This window comes from Coregonus clupeaformis, chromosome 10 (genome assembly GCF_020615455.1).
Source record: "Coregonus clupeaformis isolate EN_2021a chromosome 10, ASM2061545v1, whole genome shotgun sequence".
Taxonomy (NCBI): Eukaryota; Metazoa; Chordata; class Actinopteri; order Salmoniformes; family Salmonidae; genus Coregonus; species Coregonus clupeaformis.
In genome coordinates this window covers 11,377,702-11,398,834 of record NC_059201.1, presented here as the reverse complement: position 1 = coordinate 11,398,834, position 21,133 = coordinate 11,377,702, and the positions used below count along the sequence as shown (strand labels likewise).

General features: G+C 43.6%; 1 protein-coding gene across 3 annotated transcripts in view; it reads left to right on the top strand.

Moving 5' to 3' along the window:
- LOC121574858 (voltage-dependent calcium channel subunit alpha-2/delta-2) overlaps positions 1-21,133 on the top strand; it is a 279,464-nt gene that overhangs the window by 203,021 nt on the left and 55,310 nt on the right. For all 3 annotated transcript variants that reach the window (XM_041887497.1, XM_041887496.1, XM_041887498.1), the window contains 2 exons: positions 12,691-12,822; positions 12,929-12,986. In XM_041887497.1, coding sequence (XP_041743431.1) covers positions 12,691-12,822; positions 12,929-12,986 — 190 coding nt within the window. The remainder of the gene's footprint in view (positions 1-12,690; positions 12,823-12,928; positions 12,987-21,133) is intronic.

Sequence of the window (21,133 nt, the reverse complement as noted above, 5' to 3'; positions counted from 1 at the left end):
TGCTTCTTACGAAGCCCCTCCTTCGTTGCCCGGGTGGTGTGTTTGGGATCATTGTCATGCTGAAAGACCCAGCCACGTTTCATCTTCAATGCCCTTGCTGATGGAAGGAGGTTTTCACTCAAAATCTCACGATACATGGCCCCATTCATTCTTTCCTTTACACGGATCAGTCGTCCTGGTCCCTTTGCAGAAAAACAGCCCCAAAGCATGATGTTTCCACCCCCATGCTTCACAGTAGTTATGGTGTTCTTTGGATGCAACTCAGCATTCTTTGTCCTCCAAACACGACGAGTTGAGTTTTTACCAAAAAGTTATATTTTGATTTCATCTGACCATATGACATTCTCCCAATCCTCTTCTGGATCATCCAAATGCACTCTAGCAAATTTGAGACGGGCCTGGACATGTACTGGCTTAAGCAGGGGGACACGTCTGGCACTGCAGGATTTGAGTCCCTGGCGGCGTAGTGTGTTACTGATGGTAGGCTTTGTTACTTTGGTCCCAGCTCTCTGCAGGTCATTCACTAGGTCCCCCCGTGTGGTTCTGGGATTTTTGCTCACCGTTCTTGTGATCATTTTGACCCCACGGGGTGAGATCTTGCGTGGAGCCCCAGATCGAGGGGAGATTATCAGTGGTCTTGTATGTCTTCCATTTCCTAATAATTGCTCCCACAGTTGATTTCTTCAAATCAAGCTGCTTACCTATTGCAGATTCAGTCTTCCCAGCCTGGTGCAGGTCTACAATTTTGTTTCTGGTGTCCTTTGACAGCTCTTTGGTCTTGGCCATAGTGGAGTTTGGAGTGTGACTGTTTGAGGTTGTGGACAGGTGTCTTTTATACTGATAACAAGTTCAAACAGGTGCCATTAATACAGGTAACGAGTGGAGGACAGAGGAGCCTCTTAAAGAAGAAGTTACAGGTCTGTGAAAGCCAGAAATCTTGCTTGTTTGTAGGTGACCAAATACTTATTTTCCACCATAATTTGCAAATAAATTCATAAAAAATCCTACAATGTGATTTTCTGGATTTCTTTTTCTCAATTTGTCTGTCATAGTTGACGTGTACCTATGATGAAAATTACAGGCCTCTCTCATCTTTTTAAGTGGGAGAACTTGCACAATTGGTGGCTGACTAAATACTTTTTTCCCCCACTGTACTTGTCACGTCTGTGTTTCTTTTACGCCTGCTACAGAAGAGACAAGAATGTGGGCTCGTGAGGCGATACAGAGAGCAGCTGTTGCTTTACAACGTATCTCTACCTGAAAATACACGATCTAAGTGATTGATAGTTGGTATTCAGCAGTCAGTATGCCTTATTAACTTTGAAGAACTACTAAAATAGTGATTTTGTCAGACAGCATAGGCAGCAGCTCTATAGAGATGAGATGATGACTTGGAATGAAATAATACATTCATCAAATAAAACAAATGTAATATACACAACTGAAATATTTTATTAAAGTATAGTAATTTGAATAAATTATGGTTAATAAGTGATAAGCAGTAATAGGCAGTCACTACCATCATACGACTTTTATTAATTATTTTATTCTGTGTTGTTACAGCATTCAACCCAAATAATCAAAAACGAAATCGAAAACCATGATAATATTTTAATAATCGAACCAAAACCGAACCGACCTCAAAAAACACTAATCACTCAGCACTAAGATTAAGCAGAAGGCAAAGATCAATTTTGATGGCTGTTCATCAGAGCCAGTGCCATGGTTCCGGCACCTTGAATAGTGTGTGTGTGTGTGTGTGTGTGTGTGAGGGATGTTGTGTGTGAGGGATGTTTTATGTGAGGGAGGTTGTGTGTGTGAGGGATTGTCTCACATGGAGATGCTCCATAAATCCCACTCATAATTGTTTTCCTACTTGGTGTGCAGTCCTGCTTCATAAAGGGGCAATGCCAAGGGTGCTCTAAACGTCAGTGGAGCGGCGGGCTGATGGATCACCTTTTAAAGATATCAGAGAGAGGCCTGTTTCTTAGAAAGATGAGCCCAACAAAGCGCTCAGGGGCCATCTCTGCCTGGGCGAGCAAATATCCCCTCAGGGGAAATGTTCCTTTTTATCAAATGTCCAGAAAAGTCATGGCACATCCTAACTGAATAAATCAAATATAATTAGTTTGCTTGTGTTCCCTTATCTGTGATGCGCTCATACAGTGGGGGAAAAAAGTATTTAGTCAGCCACCAATTGTGCAAGTTCTCCCACTTAAAAAGATGAGAGAGGCCTGTAATGTTCATCATAGGTACACGTCAACTATGACAGACAAATTGAGAAAAAGAAATCCAGAAAATCACATTGTAGGATTTTTAATGAATTTATTTGCAAATTATGGTGGAAAATAAGTATTTGGTCACCTACAAACAAGCAAGATTTCTGGCTCTCACAGACCTGTAACTTCTTCTTTAAGAGGCTCCTCTGTCCTCCACTCGTTACCTGTATTAATGGCACCTGTTTGAACTTGTTATCAGTATACAGTGGGGGAAAAAAAGTATTTAGTCAGCCACCAATTGTGCAAGTTCTCCCACTTAAAAAAGATGAGAGAGGCCTGTAATTTTCATCATAGGTACACGTCAACTATGACAGACAAAATGAGGGAAAAAAATCCAGAAAATCACATTGTAGGATTTTTAATGAATTTATTTGCAAATTATGGTGGAAAATAAGTATTTGGTCAATAACAAAAGTTTCTCAATACTTTGTTATATACCCTTTGTTGGCAATGACACAGGTCAAACGTTTTCTGTAAGTCTTCACAAGGTTTTCACACACTGTTGCTGGTATTTTGGCCCATTCCTCCATGCAGATCTCCTCTAGAGCAGTGATATTTTGGGGCTGTCGCTGGGCAACACGGACTTTCAACTCCCTCCTAAGATTTTCTATGGGGTTGAGATCTGGAGACTGGCTAGGCCACTCCAGGACCTTGAAATGCTTCTTACGAAGCCCCTCCTTTGTTGCCCGGGCGGTGTGTTTGGGATCATTGTCATGCTGAAAGACCCAGCCACGTTTCATCTTCAATGCCCTTGCTGATGGAAGGAGGTTTTCACTCAAAATCTCACGATACATGGCCCCATTCATTCTTTCCTTTACACTGATCAGTCGTCCTGGTCCCTTTGCAGAAAAACAGCCCCAAAGCATGATGTTTCCACCCCCATGCTTCACAGTAGGTATGGTGTTCTTTGGATGCAACTCAGCATTCTTTGTCCTCCAAACACGACGAGTTGAGTTTTTACCAAAAAGTTATATTTTGATTTCATCTGACCATATGACATTCTCCCAATCCTCTTCTGGATCATCCAAATGCACTCTAGCAAATTTGAGACGGGCCTGGACATGTACTGGCTTAAGCAGGGGGACACGTCTGGCACTGCAGGATTTGAGTCCCTGGCGGCGTAGTGTGTTACTGATGGTAGGCTTTGTTACTTTGGTCCCAGCTCTCTGCAGGTCATTCACTAGGTCCCCCCGTGTGGTTCTGGGATTTTTGCTCACCGTTCTTGTGATCATTTTGACCCACGGGGTGAGATCTGCGTGGAGCCCCAGATCGAGGGAGATTATCAGTGGTCTTGTATGTCTTCCATTTCCTAATAATTGCTCCCACAGTTGATTTCTTCAAATCAAGCTGCTTACCTATTGCAGATTCAGTCTTCCCAGCCTGGTGCAGGTCTACAATTTTGTTTCTGGTGTCCTTTGACAGCTCTTTGGTCTTGGCCATAGTGGAGTTTGGAGTGTGACTGTTTGAGGTTGTGGACAGGTGTCTTTTATACTGATAACAAGTTCAAACAGGTGCCATTAATACAGGTAACGAGTGGAGGACAGAGGAGCCTCTTAAAGAAGAAGTTACAGGTCTGTGAAAGCCAGAAATCTTGCTTGTTTGTAGGTGACCAAATACTTATTTTCCACCATAATTTGCAAATAAATTCATAAAAAATCCTACAATGTGATTTTCTAGATTTCTTTTTCTCAATTTGTCTGTCATAGTTGACGTGTACCTATGATGAAAATTACAGGCCTCTCTCATCTTTTTAAGTGGGAGAACTTGCACAATTGGTGGCTGACTAAATACTTTTTTCCCCCACTGTACTTGTCACTTCTGTGTTTCTTTTACGCCTGCTACAGAAGAGACAAGAATGTGGGCTCGTGAGGCGATACAGAGAGCAGCTGTTGCTTTACAACGTATCTCTACCTGAAAATACACGATCTAAGTGATTGATAGTTGGTATTCAGCAGTCAGTATGCCTTATTAACTTTGAAGAACTACTAAAATAGTGATTTTGTCAGACAGCATAGGCAGCAGCTCTATAGAGATGAGATGATGACTTGGAATGAAATAATACATTCATCAAATAAAACAAATGTAATATACACAACTGAAATATTTTATTAAAGTATAGTAATTTGAATAAATTATGGTTAATAAGTGATAAGCAGTAATAGGCAGTCACTACCATCATACGACTTTTATTAATTATTTTATTCTGTGTTGTTACAGCATTCAACCCAAATAATCAAAAACGAAATCGAAAACCATGATAATATTTTAATAATCGAACCAAAACCGAACCGACCTCAAAAAACACTAATCACTCAGCACTAAGATTAAGCAGAAGGCAAAGATCAATTTTGATGGCTGTTCATCAGAGCCAGTGCCATGGTTCCGGCACCTTGAATAGTGTGTGTGTGTGTGTGTGTGTGAGGGATGTTGTGTGTGAGGGATGTTTTATGTGAGGGAGGTTGTGTGTGTGAGGGATTGTCTCACATGGAGATGCTCCATAAATCCCACTCATAATTGTTTTCCTACTTGGTGTGCAGTCCTGCTTCATAAAGGGGCAATGCCAAGGGTGCTCTAAACGTCAGTGGAGCGGCGGGCTGATGGATCACCTTTTAAAGATATCAGAGAGAGGCCTGTTTCTTAGAAAGATGAGCCCAACAAAGCGCTCAGGGGCCATCTCTGCCTGGGCGAGCAAATATCCCCTCAGGGGAAATGTTCCTTTTTATCAAATGTCCAGAAAAGTCATGGCACATCCTAACTGAATAAATCAAATATAATTAGTTTGCTTGTGTTCCCTTATCTGTGATGCGCTCATACAGTGGGGGAAAAAAGTATTTAGTCAGCCACCAATTGTGCAAGTTCTCCCACTTAAAAAGATGAGAGAGGCCTGTAATGTTCATCATAGGTACACGTCAACTATGACAGACAAATTGAGAAAAAGAAATCCAGAAAATCACATTGTAGGATTTTTAATGAATTTATTTGCAAATTATGGTGGAAAATAAGTATTTGGTCACCTACAAACAAGCAAGATTTCTGGCTCTCACAGACCTGTAACTTCTTCTTTAAGAGGCTCCTCTGTCCTCCACTCGTTACCTGTATTAATGGCACCTGTTTGAACTTGTTATCAGTATACAGTGGGGAAAAAAAGTATTTAGTCAGCCACCAATTGTGCAAGTTCTCCCACTTAAAAAGATGAGAGAGGCCTGTAATTTTCATCATAGGTACACGTCAACTATGACAGACAAAATGAGGGAAAAAAATCCAGAAAATCACATTGTAGGATTTTTAATGAATTTATTTGCAAATTATGGTGGAAAATAAGTATTTGGTCAATAACAAAAGTTTCTCAATACTTTGTTATATACCCTTTGTTGGCAATGACACAGGTCAAACGTTTTCTGTAAGTCTTCACAAGGTTTTCACACACTGTTGCTGGTATTTTGGCCCATTCCTCCATGCAGATCTCCTCTAGAGCAGTGATATTTTGGGGCTGTCGCTGGGCAACACGGACTTTCAACTCCCTCCTAAGATTTTCTATGGGGTTGAGATCTGGAGACTGGCTAGGCCACTCCAGGACCTTGAAATGCTTCTTACGAAGCCCCTCCTTTGTTGCCCGGGCGGTGTGTTTGGGATCATTGTCATGCTGAAAGACCCAGCCACGTTTCATCTTCAATGCCCTTGCTGATGGAAGGAGGTTTTCACTCAAAATCTCACGATACATGGCCCCATTCATTCTTTCCTTTACACTGATCAGTCGTCCTGGTCCCTTTGCAGAAAAACAGCCCCAAAGCATGATGTTTCCACCCCCATGCTTCACAGTAGGTATGGTGTTCTTTGGATGCAACTCAGCATTCTTTGTCCTCCAAACACGACGAGTTGAGTTTTTACCAAAAAGTTCTATTTTGATTTCATCTGACCATATGACATTCTCCCAATCCTCTTCTGGATCATCCAAATGCACTCTAGCAAACTTCAGACGGGCCTGGACATGTACTGGCTTAAGCAGGGGGACACGTCTGTCACTGCAGGATTTGAGTCCCTGGCGGCGTAGTGTGTTACTGATGGTAGGCTTTGTTACTTTGGTCCCAGCTCTCTGCAGGTCATTCACTAGGTCCCCCCGTGTGGTTCTGGGATTTTTGCTCACCGTTCTTGTGATCATTTTGACCCCACGGGGTGAGATCTTGCGTGGAGCCCCAGATTGAGGGAGATTATCAGTGGTCTTGTATGTCTTCCATTTCCTAATAATTGCTCCCACAGTTGATTTCTTCAAACCAAGCTGCTTACCTATTGCAGATTCAGTCTTCCCAGCCTGGTGCAGGTCTACAATTTTGTTTCTGGTGTCCTTTGACAGCTCTTCGGTCTTGGCCATAGTGGAGTTTGGAGTGTGACTGTTTGAGGTTGTTTCTCATTTTGTCTGTCATAGTTGATGTGTACCTATGATGAAAATTACAGGCCTCTCTCATCTTTTTAAGTGGGAGAACTTGCACAATTGGTGGCTGACTAAATACGTTTTTTCCCCACTGTATTTCTACAGAGATAACCTGCAGAGAGGGTTTTGGTTTTGTAAAGGTTATGGTTATGGTTATGGTTATGGTTATTGTTAAGGTTAGGGTAAGGGTATGGGGTTAAGGTTAGGTTTAGAGTTTAGGGTAGGGACGTCCCAAGGATCCCGGATAGCACTGACCATTGCCCTTTGCCTGTCTAGGACAGAGCTATCATTCCAGGCCCAGTGCCTCTCTACTCTAAATAAGAGCTTTGCCTGATACCAGGACACAGACACCGGACACCAGCAAGAGACAGCAGGGATTTCCCTAACAGCTAGCTTGTTTGAATTTTGGAGAGGTACTATACAAAATAAAAAGCCTCAGTTTAACCCTGAAACTTTGACTGTGAATATAACAGTTTCTGGGCAAATAAACAAAGGAATGTTCCATTTTTAATAGCGTGTGAACGATAATGTTTGAATTAGTGCTACAGTAAATTAGGTGTGTGAGTGGTGTGTTGAGAGGACGGCATGGCGGGGGCGGGGGCGAGGGTGGGGCCAGGTCAGGGCGAGGGCGAGGGTGGGGGCAGATCGGGCCCCTTCTCTCCTCTCTCTCTCTAACCTGACAGCTCGTCAGCAACTCGGAGCAGTAATTGAAAATCATGGGAAAAGTGGATAATGATTGTTTATTTGTGTGAAATTCAAACGAGAAGGGGAGAAAAGTTGGACTTGGTGATTCAGCGGCTTATCTGGCTGTGGTTGGCTGAGTAATTAAATCAGGAAAGCCAGTGAAGTTATCCTCAGCTCAGCGCCTCGTCCTGTTTCTACTTTAATCAGGCGCCCATTAAACCTCTGATTGCGCGCCCCATCTTCTGACTCCAGCTCAGCTATTAAATGGGGGGTGGGGGGGGTGCCATGCACAGGAGCACAGGATGCAAAGTAAGAGATAAATAGCAGGACAGGTATAGAGTGGTAAAGAACTGAAAGCCTTTAATATGGTAGCAGAGGGTAATGGGGGGGAAGAAGAAGTGGGTGTTAGGAGAGGGGCATTATAGCACTCACAGGATATAAAGTAAGATATAAAGTGCAGTACAGGTATAGTGGTAATAGAAGGAGTGAGAGGGAGAGCGACATGCTGGTGGTGGTGGAATATATCTAACATTCAGCATGTTTTCCAGTTCTGGTTGAATGGGTAATCAGGCCCATAAATCCCTTTCATAAAGTACAACTGACTTGTGAGATATACAGCACCAGTCAAAAGTTTGGACACACCTACTCATTCAAGGGTTTTTCTTTATTTTTACCATTTTCTACATTGTGGAATAATAGTGAAGACATCAAAACTATGGAATAACACATTAATGGAATCATGTGTTAACCAAGAAAGTGTTAAACAAATATATTTGAGATTTGAAATTTTCAAAGTAGCCACCCTTTGCCTTGATGACAATTTTGCACACTCTTGGCATTCTCTCAACCAGCTTAATAAGGAATGCTTTTCCAACAGTCTTGAAGGAGTTCCCACATATGCTGAGCACTTGTTGGCTGCTTTTCCTTCACTCTGCAGTCCAACTCATCCCAAACCATCTCAATTGGGTTGAGGTCGGGTGATTCTGGAGGCCAGGTCATCTAATGCAGCACTCCATCACTCTCCTTCTTGGTAAAATAGCCCTTACGCAGCCTGGAGGTGTGTTGGGTCATTGTCCTGTTGAAAAACAAATGGTAGTCCCGCTAAGCGCAAACCAGATGGGATGGCGTAAAATGCTGTGGTAGCCATGCTGGTTAAGTGTGCCATGAATTCTAAATAAATCACAGGCAGTGTCACCACATATGAGGAGATCATCCGTTCACCTACTCTGCGTCTCACAAAGACAGAGCGGTTGGAACCCAAAATCTCAAATTTGGATTTCTAATGTCCATTGCTCGTGTTTCTTGGCCCAAGCAAGTCTCTTCTTCTTATTGGTGTCCTTTAGTTGTGGTTTCTTTGCAGCAATTCGACCAAGAAGGCCTAATTCACGCAGTCTCCTCTGAACAGTTGATGTTGAGATGTCTGTTACTTGAACTCTGTGAAGCATTTATTTGGGCTGCAATCTGAGGTGCAGTTAACTCTAATGAACTTATCCTCTGCAGCAGAGGTAACTCTGGGTCTTCCTTTCCTGTGGCGGTCCTCATGAGAGCCAGTTTCATGATAGCGCTTGGTGGTTTTTGCGACTGCACTTGAAGAAACTTTAAAAGTTATTGAAATGTTCTGGATTGACTGACCTTCACGTCTTAAAGTAATGATGGACTTTGCTTATTTGATAGGAAACATGCCAAGGGGGTGAATACTTTCGCAAGCCACTGTATTTCATAGGTTTGATGTCTTCACTATTATTTTACAATGTAGAAAATAGTAAAAATAAAGAAAAACCCTTCAATGAGTAGGTGTGTCCAACATTTTGACTGGTACAATAGCTGTGACCTTAAGTTATACACACACACACACACACACACACACACATTAGGAACGCTGCTCTTTCCATGACATAGACTGACCAGGTGAATCCAGGCGGAAGCTATGATCCTTTATTGATGTCACTTGTTAAATCCACTTCAATCAGTGTAGATGAAGGGGAGGAGACAGGTTAAAGAAGGATTTTTAAGCCTTGAGATAATTTTTTTATTTCATTTTTTTAGTCATTTAGCAGACGCTCTTATCCAGAGTGCATACATTATTTTTTTTTCACACATAATTGATACATGGATCGTGTATGTGTGACATTCAGAGGGCGAATGGGCAAGACAAAATATTTAAGTGCCTTTGAACCGGGTATGGTGCCAAGCGCACCGGTTTGAGTGTGTCAAGACCTGCAGCGCTGCTTGGTTTTTCACGGTCAACAGTTTTCCATGTGTATCAATAATGGTTCACCACCCAAAGGACATCCAGGCAACTTGACTGTCACGATCGTCTGAAGAAGCGGACCAATACGCAGCGCGTGGAGTGAACATGATGACTTATTTTAATAAAGCAACCACGAAAAAACAACAAATGACGATAGTGAAGTCCTCTGTAACACTGACAGAAACATGGAACACTGGAACAATAACCCACAAAACAAAGGAGAAAACACCCAGAATATATATGGCTCCCAATCAGAGATAACGAGCCGACAGCTGACACTCGTTACCTCCGATTGGGAGTCATTAACCAATCACCAAAAACACAAACAAATGAAACTCACCCAACCCAACACCACCAAATGAAATACACCCTGGCTCTAACACACAGTCCTTGGAGCCAGAGTGTGACAGTACCCCCCCCTAAAGGTGCGCACTCCGGGCGCACCAGCATACAGTCTAGGGGAGGGTCTGGGTGGGCGTCTGTCCCCGGTGGCGGCTCTGGCCCCGGTCGTGATCCCCACCCCACCGCAGTCACAACCTGCTTCGGTAGCCTCCTCCCAATGACCACCCTCCAACTAACCCCACCTGGACTAAGGGGCAACACCGGACTAAGGGGCAGCATCGGACTAAGGGGCAGTACCGGACTAAGGGGCAGTACCAGGCTAAGGGACGGCACCAGGATAAGGGACAGCACCAGGATAAGGAGCAACACCGAGCTAAGGGGCAGCACCTGACTAAATGGCGGATCCTGGCTGGCTGGCTCATGGCTGGCTGACGGATCTGGCTGCTCATGGCTGGCTGACGGATCTGGCTGCTCATGGCTGGCTGACGGATCTGGCTGCTCATGGCCGACTGACGGATCTGGCTGATCCTGTCTGGCAGAAGGCTCTGGCTGATCCTGTCTGGCAGAAGGCTCTGGCTGATCCTGTCTGGCAGAAGGCTCTGGCTGATCCTGTCTGGCAGAAGGCTCTGGCTGATCCTGTCTGGCGGAAGGCTCTGGCTGATCCTGTCTGGCGGAAGGCTCTGGCTGATCCTGTCTGGCAGACGGCTCTGGCTGATCCTGTCTGGCGGAAGGCTCTGACGGCGTTGGGCAGACGGGCAGTTCAGACGGCGTTGGGCAGACGGACAGTTCAGGCCCCGTTGGGCAGACGGCAGACTATGGCCCTGCTGATGCCGTTGCTCCTCTCGCCGTCGCCTCTCCACCGTCTCGTTCCATGGTCGGCGATCCATACCATCTAGGATCTCCTCCCAAGTCCAGGACCCTTTACCTTCCACCAGTTCCTTCCATGTCCAGACCCTTTGTTCCTGGACACGCTGCTTGGTTCCTTTATGGTGGGTTATTCTGTCACGATCGTCTGAAGAAGCGGACCAATACGCAGCGCGTGGAGTGAACATGATGACTTATTTTAATAAAGCAACCACGAAAAAACAACAAATGACGATAGTGAAGTCCTCTGTAACACTGACAGAAACATGGAACACTGGAACAATAACCCACAAAACAAAGGAGAAAACACCCAGAATATATATGGCTCCCAATCAGAGATAACGAGCCGACAGCTGACACTCGTTACCTCCGATTGGGAGTCATTAACCAATCACCAAAAACACAAACAAATGAAACTCACCCAACCCAACACCACCAAATGAAATACACCCTGGCTCTAACACACAGTCCTTGGAGCCAGAGTGTGACATTGACACAACTGTGGGAAGCATTGGAGTCAACATGGGCCAGCATCCCAGTGGAACGCTTTTGACACCTTGTAGAGTCCATGCAACTCAATATTAGGAAGGTGTTCCTAATGTTTTGTACACTCAGTGTAGTGTATATATTTATATTCCAGACTCTGACATTGCTCACTCCAATATTTCTATATATCTTCATTATTTTATTTTGGGGATTTGCGTATATTTTTTTGTATTGTTAGGTATTACTGCACTGTTGGAGCTAGGAACATAAGCATTTCGCTACACCCGTGATAACATCAGCAAAATATGTTTACACGACAAATTACATTTTGTTTGATTAGATTTTTCATTTGATGTCTACTACACAGTGCTCTCTCTCTGATGAACACCTCCGGGTCTGGGCCAGCTCACTACATATACAGTATATTGTACATTCTGATGGAGTCAGACCACACTGGCAGAGGGGACAATGTCATTCAGCCAGAAGAGATATTTGTATTTGTATTTATTATGGATCCCCATTATTTCCTGCCAAGCAGCAGCTACTCTTGCTGGGGTCCAGCAAAATTAAGGCAGTTATATACAATTAAAAACATTACATTACATTTTACAACAGATTTCACAACACAATAAATGTGTGCCCTCAGGCCACTGCTCTACTACCACATATCTACAACACAAAATCCATGTGTAGTGTACGTGTGTGTCTGTGTGTGTCTCTTCATAGTCCCCGCTGTTCCATAAGGTGTATTTTTATTTGTTTTGTAAATCTGATTTTACTGCTAGCATGAGTTACTTGATGTGGAATGGAGTTCCATGTTGTCATGGCTCTATAAAGTACTATGCACCTCCCATAGTCTGTTCTGGGCTTGGGGACTGTGAAGAGACCTCTGGTGGCATGTCTTTTGGGGTATGCATGGGTGTCTGAGCTGTGTGCTAGTAATTTAAACAGACATCTCAGTGCATTTAACATGTCAATACTTCTCACAAATAGAAGAGTGATGACATCAATCTCTCCTCTACTTTGACCCATGAGAGATTGACATGCATATTATTAATGTTAGCTCGCCGTGTACATTTAAGGGCCAGCCGTGCTGCCCTGTTCTGGGCCAATTGTAATTTTCCTTCTTTGTGGCACCTGACCACACGACTGGACAGTAGTCCAGCTGTGACAAAACTAGGGCCTGTAGGACATCATATTGTCTTGTCTTACTTCTACATTATCCTGGACACACAGTATAAGGATGTGATCTGCTCTACCCCCCAATGCTAGCATGGTCATTACCATTTAGATTGTGCTGTACTGTATCCGCTGTTCTGATATTGTGTCCTCTTTCCTCTCCACCTGCCCTGCAGCACCAGTCATCCTGAATGAGCTGAACTGGACCCAGGCTCTGGAGAGGGTTTTCATTGATAACCGCCGGGAGGACAGCTCTTTGCGCTGGCAGGTGTTCGGCAGCGCCACGGGGGTCACAAGATACTACCCAGGTAGGTCCCGGACCATTATTAATAAGGATATTATAAACTTTGAATATAAATAAAATAGATCAAGCTGATGTTCAGAATTATGTTTTGCATTTCTTCATTTTTCCAGCTACTCCATGGAGAGCACCCAATAAGATTGACCTGTATGATGTCCGCAGGCGGCCATGGTGAGTACACTGCAAATTGACCAGTGTTGATTTTTCTGTTACATTTCTAGTGTTGATTCAGGAGTTAAATTCAATAAACTCAGTGATGTAAAACTACCCCCAGTGTTGGTGTTAATAACCAGTGTTGTTGTTTTGCACTGTGGAGAGTAAAACAGTCCCATCAAAACCACGCCCATCATTATCATATTTCCCAGCATGCTCTACTGCAGGTAGATTTTTTAGGATTGATCTTAATATCTGTGTTTTTGCATGTACATTGATTGATTAATCTTATGCTACACAAAGATAAATAGCATATATTTTTCTAAACTAATCCAATCAGTAAGTTAGATTTCACCAATAGAAGAGGAGATGTATTCATTCGCCGCTGATGTCTCACCAGGGTGCCTGCGCACCGGCCTCTATAGAGCCCCACTGTGGAGGTGTCATAATACACATAAAAACATAGTGGTAAAACAGGGAAATGGTTTCAATCGTTTTTCTACCATTCATTTTCCCATAAGGGATTTTAGAAACACTTAAAATAAGGGCTGTGTTTTGTGTAGGCTTACCAAGGCGTGACGTTTTGATAATCATGTAAATCTCTCTCGGACAAGGTAACTTTATAAATATTTTTGGCTCTATTTGCTCTCAAATTAAAAAATGCTAGCTCCTGCACGTCATCTCTAGCTAACACCTTTGCTAACAGTTATTTTGTCAATTTGAAACTTGCACAAAACAGTTCACAGAATTGTCCATTGAAAGACATTTTGCCAATTTATTAATTACTACATTTAACATTAGATAGTTAATCCAGAGATTCTTACCTTTGCCTTGATTCGGCAGTCTCATCCAGATCATCATGGCATTTGTAGTTCTTTATGATAGCCACATTAGCAGCTAATTAGCATTTTTAAAAAATCACCTTGTCCTAGAGAGATTTACACGGTTATCAAAACATCATGTCAGGATAAGCCTACATGATTTTAAGTGTTTAAAAAATTCCCTATGGGAAAAATTACTGGTGGAAAAATTATTGGAACCATTTCCCTTTTTGACCGATACGTTTTATGGGTATTATGACTCATACTGTGATTATCTATAGTACCGTCTTCGCCTTCTACGAGTGTTGGGGATTAGGGCAAGGTCCGGGATAATCAATATGTCTTTCGCCTCCGATTCATTGAAGTAGAAGTCCAAATCAAGGTTAGTGATAGCTGTTGATGTCTAGAAACTATTTTCGGTCATAGGAAACAATGGTGGAAACATTATGTACAAAAAAAGATCACCGCAAAAGAATATACAAAATAGCACAATTGAACGGCCGCCAAAAAACGGCCGCCATTCCCTCCGACGCCATTCTCATCATGGGTGGTAACTCTCCAATTCACTCGAAAAGGCAAGGCACACAGGGAAATCATATTGGAGATATAGCTTAGTGGTGGTGTGGCTTTCAATTAGTTATTTTTGGCCACCCGTGAGTGGAAATGTTGTACCAGTTTAAGTGGTCTATGGTTATGTTAATTAAAGTTTGAGCTTGTCTGCTGACAGTTCTGAAGTCTTTATAAATGCGTACATAAGAGCAATAAAGACTAATATTTAAATACTATTGTAATGTCCTTAACCCAACACTAAATGACCTTATCAAGAGATACGGACCTCTTGGTTATTGAATAACACCATTGGTATAAACTACATAAACTTCCTAGTGTTAAAAATACTATATGAGGTGTAATTGCATAACACACTGAAAGTGTTCATTGCCTAACACTGACAAAGTGTAACAGCGTCAGCACTAAGCACAGTGTTAATTTAACACTCAAAAGTGTGGACCCATATAGACACTGGCCCAGTGTTAAATTTAAGACTGTCAGTGTTGATTTACCACTGGAGAATTTGCTGTGGTTTAATGTTTATTTACTACATAATCCTGCTTTATTCTAGGATATTCTATTCAATCTAAGGAAAATAATATTGGGAATAATATTGGGGAGGCACATTATTTGTTTGATATAAATGGTTTAAATAGTACAGTGAGGGAAAAAAGTATTTGATCCCCTGCTGATTTTGTACGTTTGCCCACTGACAAAGACATGATCAGTCTATAATTTTAATGGTAGGTTTATTTGAACAGTGAGAGACAGAATAACAACAAAAAAATCCAGAAAAACGCATGTCAAAAATGTTAGAAATTGATTTGCATTTTAATGAGGGAAATAAGTATTTGACCCCTCTGCAAAACATAACTTAGTACTTGGTGGCAAAACCCTTGTTGGTAATCACAGAGGTCAGACGTTTCTTGTAGTTGGCCACCAGGTTTGCACACATCTCAGGAGGGATTTTGTCCCACTCCTCTTTGCAGATCTTCTCCAAGTCATTAAGGTTTCGAGTCTGACGTTTGGCAACTTGAACCTTCAGCTCCCTCCACAGATTTTCTATGGGATTAAGGTCTGGAGACTGGCTAGGCCACTCCAGGACCTTAATGTGCTTCTTCTTGAGCCACTCCTTTGTTGCCTTGGCCGTGTGTTTTGGGTCATTGTCATGCTGGAATACCCATCCACGACCCGTTTTCAATGCCCTGGCTGAGGGAAGGAGGTTCTCACCCAAGATTTGACGGTACATGGCCCCGTCCATCGTCCCTTTGATGCGGTGAAGTTGTCCTGTCCCCTTAGCAGAAAAACACCCGAAAGCATAATGTTTCCACCTCCATGTTTGACGGTGGGGATGGTGTTCTTGGGGTTATAGGCAGCATTCCTCCTCCTCCAAACAAGGCGAGTTGAGTTGATGCCAAAGTGCTCGAATTTGGTCTCATCTGACCACAACACTTTCACCCAGTTCTCCTCTGAATCATTCAGATGTTCATTGGCAAACTTCAGACGGGCCTGTATATGTGCTTTCTTGAGCAGGGAGACCTTGTGGGCGCTACAGGATTTCAGTCCTTCACGGCATAGTGTGTTACCAATTGTTTTCTTGGTGACTATGGTCCCAGCTGCCTTGAGATCATTGACAAGATCCTCCCGTGTAGTTCTGACTGATTCCTCACCATTCTCATGATCATTGCAACTCCACAAGGTGAGATCTTGCATGGAGCCCCAGGCCGAGGGAGATTGACAGTTCTTTTGTGTTTCTTCCATTAGCGAATAATTGCACCAAGTGTTGTCACCTTCTCACCAAGCTGCCTGGCGATGGTCTTGTAGCCCATTCCAGCCTTGTGTAGGTCTACAATCTTGTCCCTGACATCCTTGGAGAGCTCTTTGGTCTTGGCCATGGTGGAGAGTTTGGAATCTGATTGATTGATTGCTTTTGTGGACAGGTGTCTTTTATACAGGTAACAAGCTGAGGTTAGGAGCACTCCCTTTAAGAGTGTGCTCCTAATCTCAGCTCGTTACCTGTATAAAAGACACCTGGGAGCCAGAAATCTTTCTGATTGAGAGCGGGTCAAATACTTATTTCCCTCATTAAAATGCAAAATAAACTTATAACATTTTTGACATGCGTTGTTCTGGATTTTTTTGTTGTTATTCTGTCTCTCACTGTTCAAATAAACCTACCATTAAAATTATGGACTGATCATTTCTTTGTCAGTGGGAAAACGTACAAAATCAGCAGGGGATCAAATACTTTTTTCCCTCACTGTATATGCTTCCAATACACTTGCAACATCTCAATTAATTAAACAAATATATATTATAAATAAATTGTATTGTTCCTGGTGCACATTCTATAGAATGCCAGATATTCTTGTATCAAATATTAAAGCCTCACATATTTAAATATTTGGAATTAGAACTCTGTCAATGTCTTGTAGTGTGAAATCTAATGTAACCAATCCTATACTGTGTTCCTGCAGGCCTTAGTCTACCATAGACCTTAGTTGTCCCTCTCTCCTCAGAACTTAAAGGGATACTTCAGGATTTTGGCAACGAAGCCCTTTGTCTACTTCTCTATCTCCAGATTCAAATGGATTCGTGGATACCATTTTATATGTCTCTGCGTGCAATTTGAAGGAAGTTGCTAACTAGCATTAGCGCGATAGCTAACTAGCGTTAGCGCAATGTCTGGAGGTCTATGGTAACTGTTAGCATGCTAGTAGATACCATAGACTTCCAGGCATTGTGCAAACACTAGTTAGCATTGGCTCGCAAAACGACCTCTAACTTTCTTCATACTGGATGCAGAGACATAAAAATGGTATCCATGAGTTCATCAGACTCCCTTTAATAGAATAGTGCTCTCCTTTGTTTCAGGCCATTGAGGTTAAAGCATTATCTAACCCCTATTTATCTCAGTGAGTTACCACAGAGAATACATTCTCTTCAATGACCACAGCCAAGTGGCAAATAAGATATGGAATGGTAGCATTGCTGTGTTGTGTTAAGTGTTCACCTGCCATTTGGCTTGTGAGTCCCTGCTGTGTCTCAGATCTCTGCTAGAGCCAGGGACTCAGAGAGGACGCCAGTTTGACGTTTCGACAGCACAGGGGTGTGTGAGGCCAAACAGCACCCCTTCCCCTCCACCCCTCACCCCTCCATCCCTCCATCCTGCCTCCACTTGTCACTGTCACGTCAGCTCTGTGGAAGAGCTGCCTGTTGCCTGGTTACAGATTAAAGCACCTTGGACATAATCATGACAGCCACGTTGATTAGAGTTGATGGTGATTTCCGTCCCTGGCTGACTGTCTGTGTCCATCTCCAACTAAGCCTGGTTGGCTGTTCCAGGTCATGCCAAGTGTTAGCCAGGGGTGACGGATGGGCAGGAGGGCAATGCACTGGGACAAACAGCAAACTCCAACTGTATAGGAGTAACATACAGTGCCTTGCAAAAGTATTCATCCCCCTTGGCGTTTTTCTTATTTTGTTGCATTACAACCTGTATTTTAAATGGATTTTTATTTGGATTTCATGTAATGGACATACACAAAATAGTCAAAATTGGTGAAGTGGAATGAAAAAAATAACTTGTTTCAAAACAATTCTAAAAAATTAATAACGGAAAAGTGGTGCGTGCATATGTATTCACCCCCTTTGCTATGAAGCCCCTAAATAAGATCTGGTGCAACCAATTACCTTCAGAAGTCACGTAATTAGTTAAATAAAGTCCACCTGTGTGCAATCTAAGTGTAAGCAGCTTGGTTTGAAGAAATCAACTGTGGGAGCAATTATTAGGAAATGGAAGACATACAAGACCACTGATAATCTCCCTCGATCTGGGGCTCCACGCAAGATCTCACCCCGTGGGGTCAAAATGATCACAAGAATGGTGAGCAAAAATCCCAGAACCACACGGGGGGACCTATTGAATGACCTGCAGAGAGCTGAGACCAAAGTAACAAAGCCTACCATCAGTAACACACTACGCCGCCAGGGACTCAAATCCTGCAGTGCCAGACGTGTCCCCCTGCTTAAGCCAGTACATGTCCAGGCCCGTCTGAAGTTTGCTAGAGTGCATTTGGATGATCCAGAAGAGGATTGGGAGAATGTCATAGGGTCAGATGAAACCAAAATAGAACTTTTTGGTAAAAACTCAACTCGTTGTGTTTGGAGGACAAAGAATGCTGAGTTGCATCCAAAGAACACCATACCTACTGTGAAGCATGGGGGTGGAAACATCATGCTTTGGGGCTGTTTTTCTGCAAAGGGACCAGGACGACTGATCCGTGTAAAGGAAAGAATGAATGGGGCCATGTATCGTGAGGTTTTGAGTGAAAACCTCCTTCCATCAACAAGGGCATTGAAGATGAAACGTGGCTGGGTCTTTCAGCATGACAATGATCCCAAACACACCGCCCGGGCAACGAAGGAGTGGCTTCGTAAGAAGCATTTCAAGGTCCTGGAGTGGCCTAGCCAGTCTCCAGATCTCAACCCCATAGAAAATCTTTTGAGGGAGTTGAAAGTCTGTGTTGCCCAGCGACAGCCCCAAAACATCACTGCTCTAGAGGAGATCTGCATGGAGGAATGGGCCAAAATACCAGCAACAGTGTGTGAAAACCTTGTGAAGACTTACAGAAAACGTTTGACCTGTGTCATTGCCAACAAAGGGTATATAACAAACTATTGAGAAACTTTTGTTATTGACCAAATACTTATGTTCCACCATAATTTGCAAATAATTTCATAAAAAATCCTACAATGTGATTTTCTGGATTTTTTTTCCTCATTTTGTCTGTCATAGTTGACGTGTACCTATGATGAAAATTACAGGCCTCTCTCATCTTTTTAAGTGGGAGAACTTGCACAATTGGTGGCTGACTAATTACTTTTTTCCCCACTGTATAAGCAACCCTCCGTCTGTCTGTCTGTCTGTCTGCTCTGCCCCCCACTAACGGCCTTAGGAAAATTAATGGTCCAGTCAACACACTAGATTGTCTCCAATTGCTCTGACATTAATTATTGAAATTTGTCCATTATAATGTCTGTTCAGGTTATCAAAGGAAGTCAGGGAAGAGAGGGGGAGAGAGAGAGAGAGAGAGAGAGAGCGAGAGAGAGAGAGAGAGAGAGAGAGAGAGAGAGAGAGAGAGAGAGCGAGAGAGCGAGAGAGCGAGAAAATAATAGAGAGAAATATAGAGAGACAGGCATGAAGTCCTCTTAGCCAAGTGTTGCAGAGATCCCATTACCTCCCAGGTTCAGGACAGCATGCAGGGCCATAACAGATATTGATTTCTCAGAAGTCAATCTACCTTCTCTGTAAATATTATGGCTTCTGGTCAATCCCAAACAGGAGTTGAGACTCTGGGCTTGCCTCCCTCCCGGCTCCCTCCCTCCCGGCTCCCTCCCGGCTCCCTCCCGGCTCCCTCCCGGCTCCCTCCCGGCTCCCTCCCGGCTCCCTCCCGGCTCCCTCCCTTCAGGCTCCCTCCAGGCTCCATCCAGGCTCCCTCCAGGCTCCCTCCAGGCTCCCCCCTCCTGGCTCCCTTCCTGGCTCCCTTCCTGGCTCCCTCCTGGCTCCCTCCCTCCCTCCCTCCCTCCCTCCTCCCTTCCTTCCTTCCTTCCTTCCTTCCTTCCTTCCTTCCTTCCTTCCTTCCTCCCTTCCTTCCTTCCTTCCTTCCTTCCTTCTTCCTTCCTTCCTTCCTTCCTTCCTTCCTTCCTTCCTTTCTTTCTTTCTTTCTTTCTTTCTTTCTTTCTTTCTTTCTTTCCTTCCTTCCTTCCTTCCTTCCTTCCTTCCTTCCTTCCTTCCTTCCTTCCTTCTTTCCTTCTTTCTTTCTTTCCTTCCTTCCTTCCTTCCTTCCTTCCTTCCTTCCTTCCTTCCTTCCTTCCTGCTCCATCCCTCCCTCCCTGCCTCCCAGCTCCCTCCCTCCCTCCCTCCTGGCTCCCTCCCTCCCGGCTCCCTACCTCCTCCCTCCCTCCCTCCTCCTTCCCTGCCTCCCTGCTCCCTCCCAGCTCTCTCCCTCCCACCCGGCTCCCTCCCTCCTCCAGGCTCCCTTCCTACTGGCTCCCTTCCTTCCTTCCTTCCCTCCCTCCCTCCCTCCCTCCCTCCCTCCCTCCTCCCTCCCTCCCTCCCTCCCTCCCTCACTCCCGGCTCCCTGCCTGCCTCTCCCATTCTCCTGACTCACCCCTCCTGTAGGGAGTGGGTCAGTCAAAGGGAAGGCAGCTCCTTTATCTGTTTGACTGTATTGTAAAATGAATGACATATGGAAGAAATGATGACCATGACTGTGTCACAGTATGAATGTTTGCATGGAAATTGTGACCTTGGCCCCATAAAGCATGCAACAAGTGATTTTGTCAATCAGTTTAGGTTTATAGTAGAAAACATAGTTACTGTTTGATTGTCTGAATTCAAATATTGTCTTTCTGTTTCCTGATTTTAAACATTTACCGTAACATATAAATGATTTATAACATTTCATACTATGGGCATAACATGAAATATGGAAATGTGACTCTTGTTATCAACCCCTCAAATAATCAACAAAAATAGTCAAATAAATAAAAGGAAGACAACATCTCTTCCTCCGGCAGGCTCGCTAGGCCACATCGTCCTATACTTTTATCTTAATTTAATCTTCATTCGGCAGCCACATCCACATGAGCACTAAACCCGTCATCACGACACACATACACGCACGCACACAGACACACACACACAGCTCAAACATACCCTGTTAGTATTCACACACTCACAGGATGTACATACAAAACACTGCAACCCATAGATATTTATACATGTTCTCT